At 38.3% G+C, this 3,197-nt stretch overlaps 1 protein-coding gene across 1 annotated transcript; it reads left to right on the top strand.

The window, feature by feature from the left end:
• The first annotated feature begins 473 nt into the window (after positions 1 to 473).
• On the top strand, positions 474 to 1,133 carry LOC127129782 (uncharacterized). The gene has a single exon (XM_051058907.1). The coding sequence runs from the start codon at positions 474 to 476 to the stop codon at positions 1,131 to 1,133; it is 660 nt and encodes a 219-aa protein (XP_050914864.1).
• The last annotated feature ends 2,064 nt before the right edge of the window (positions 1,134 to 3,197 follow it).

The raw sequence follows: 3,197 nt of genomic DNA on the forward strand, positions 1-3,197 counted from the left end.
AAGACCAAATACTCACTCTTAGAGAATACTTGTTGTGCTTTGGCTTGGGCTGCTCGACGCCTGAGACCATACATGGTTTGCCATACCACTTTATTGATATCCAAAATGGATCTGATAAAGTATATATTTGAAAAGTCTGATGTCATTGATAGAATCACTCGGTGGCAAGTGTTGTTAACTGAATATGATATCTAGTACGTGACTCAAAAATTAATAAAGGGGAGTGTTATGTATGACTAACTTGCTCATTTACTTGTGGAAGGTTATCAATGGTTGAGGTTTGATTTTCCAAATGAAGACATCATGTTTGTCAGAGATTTCGCTATTCCAGGCCCCGAACTAGGATCGTGATGGACGCTTGTGTTCGATGGTGCTTCCAATGGCCGTGGTCATGGAATAGGTGTGTTATCACTTCTCCAACTGGTTTCCACCTTCCATTTACCGCTAAATTATGCTTTGACTGCACCAATAATATGGCAGAATATGAGGCATGTATCTACGATATAGAGGCAGCCATTGACTTAAGGATCAAGATTCTTGAGGTATGTGGAGATTCAGCTCTAGTAATAAGTCATGTAAAAGGTGATTGGGAAACTCCTGATATCAAATTGATTCCTTATAAAAAGCATATCAGAAAACTGATACCCTACTTTGATGAAATCTCTTTTCATCATATTTCTAGGGAAGAAAATCAGTTAGCAGATGCTCTAGCTATATTGGCATCTATATTTAAAGTCAAATTGAAGAATGAAGCACCAACCATCCATATTGACCACTTAGATGAACCAATACATTGTCTAGAAATTGAGGCAGATCCCGATGATAAGCCTTGGTTCTATGAGATAAAGACATGTTTGGAGAAACAGCAATATCTCGAGGGTATATCTATTACTAATAAGAAGGCCTTCAGAAGAATCTCTTCTAAGTTTTTCTTAAACGATGATGTGTTATACAAGAGGAACTATGATTCAATGCTGCTCAGATGTGTGGATAGACACGAAGCTAGCACGATCATAAAATCAATACATGAAGGCTGCAAGGGTGTACATGCGAAAGGCCCTGCTATGGCCAAGAAGATCCTCCGGGTTGGGTATTACTGGACAATAATGGAGGTTGACTGTTACAATTTGTGAATAGATGCCACAAATGTCAAATATATGGTGACAAGATCTTTGCGCCACAAACTCCGTTGAATGTTCTGACGTCTCCATGTCCCTTCTCTATGTGGGGTATTAATATGATTGGGATGATTGATCCTAAAGCCTCCAATGGTCATCCATTCATCTTAGTTGCTATTGACTTCTTCACGAAATGGGTCGAAGATGCTTCATATGCCAATGTCACTCGACAAGTAGTTGCTCGGTTTATTAAGAAAGAGATAATTTTTCGCTATGGAATTCCCAATAAGATTATCACTGACAATGCCAGTAATCTTAACGACAATATGATGAAGGAGTTGTGCGAAGAATTTATGATTGAGCACCACAACTCTTCACCACACTGGCCCAAGATGAATGGTGTCGTAGAAGCAGCTAATAAGAACATCCAGAGAATCGTCCAGAAAATGGTCAAGACATATAAGGATTAGCATGAAATGCTACCCTTTGCTTTACACGGCTACAGGACCTCGATTCGTACATCTACTGGGGCAACTCCATGCTCATTAGTATATGGGGCGGAGGTTGTTCTACCAATAGAAGTTGAGATTCCTTCACTCAGGGTTATCATGGAGATTGATCTTGATGAAGCTGAATGGGTTCAATCTCGGTATGACCAGCTGAATCTAATTAAAGAAAAGCGTTTGACGGATGTTTGCCATGGTCAGTTATACCAAAGATTCCTCAAACGAGCTTTTGATAAGAAAGTTCTTCCTCGTGAGTATTGCTCGGGAGAACTCATGCCCAAACGAAATTCTGTCATTCACTCGGATCCTCGGGGCAAATGGACTCTCAATTATGAAGGACCTTTTGTCATTAAGAAGGCTTTCTCAGGTGGAGCCCTAATCATCACAACAATGGATGGGGAAGAGTTTCCATCGCCGGTGAATGCAGACATAATCAAAAAATATTATGCCTAAAAAGAAATGATGATAAAAGCCGCTAGATTGATCCTTACAAGATTAATCTAGGAAAAAATGACTATCCCGGTGGACCAAAAAGTGAATTTTCCATGCAAAAGTTAGGGATCAAATAAAAATATAAAGCTCACTAAGTCAAAAACCCGAAAGGGTGACTTAGGAAAAAATGAGCATCCCGGTGGACAAAAAAATAGAAAATGTCCAGGCAAAAGGTAGGGATAAAGGCATCGACTATGTCCCTTGATCCTACTGCACTACAAGCTAGATCTCAAACGATTAAAGATCAATTCAATCATCGTCAATCAAAGGAAGGTCTTGGGATTCAGGTCCTACAGTGGATAACGGCCAATATTGGTAATCAATGGAAAAATACAAAAAATATTTATCATTGCCATTTCTTTTATTTTTTCAATTTTTTCAATGTCCTGCATTTTGTTTGTGGAAAAACTGATTTACTTTAATCATATAATGCTTCAAAATCTTGGGGAATAATATAAGCTACATTAAAATAAAACTTTATGCATTATTGTAAACTCCCGAAGAGCTTAAAAAGATGATCGATGGTTTGAAAGTTTTGCTTGAACGTCTGTATTCGGCTTGATGACTGCTCGGTTAGATCATATATCCTTATGATCCTCAACAGGGCCAGATGGATCCTTAGCAGCAATGTTAACACCCCTTGATTTCACAATAACAGTTTCTTCAGTATAATTGATGATGAGTCGGAGTTCCCTCAGTACCAAAGAACCATACCCTATGAATGACACCCGTCTGACCGTATAAACACTCATGCGTCAGGAAAATAAAGCATACATCATGCAACATGCATATCATACTCTCCATCCACAATTTCCCCACAGAATATAAAAAATATATATACCTCAGTAGTATTACCATCCTTAACGGGTAAATTTTAGGATACGTTAGTATTTAATCCTCTTCTACCTTGAATACTTGAAAAACTTCCGCAATTTTTGTATTCAGGTTCAAGAAGATTAAATAGGGGCAGCTATTGTACCCTAAAATTTGCCCTCTCCTTTTCATCTCTTCACTCAATCCTTGATTTGAGAATCATCTGTACACACTCAAGTTTCATTCATATGCATCATTCATTCATGTT

Source organism: Lathyrus oleraceus, chromosome 3 (genome assembly GCF_024323335.1).
Source record: "Lathyrus oleraceus cultivar Zhongwan6 chromosome 3, CAAS_Psat_ZW6_1.0, whole genome shotgun sequence".
In the NCBI taxonomy this organism is placed as follows: domain Eukaryota; kingdom Viridiplantae; phylum Streptophyta; class Magnoliopsida; order Fabales; family Fabaceae; genus Lathyrus; species Lathyrus oleraceus.

What these genes read in the sequence shown, in the direction of transcription:
- LOC127129782 (XM_051058907.1), top strand. Translation starts at nt 474, where the DNA reads ATGGCAGAATATGAGGCATGTATCTACGATATAGAGGCAGCCATTGAC.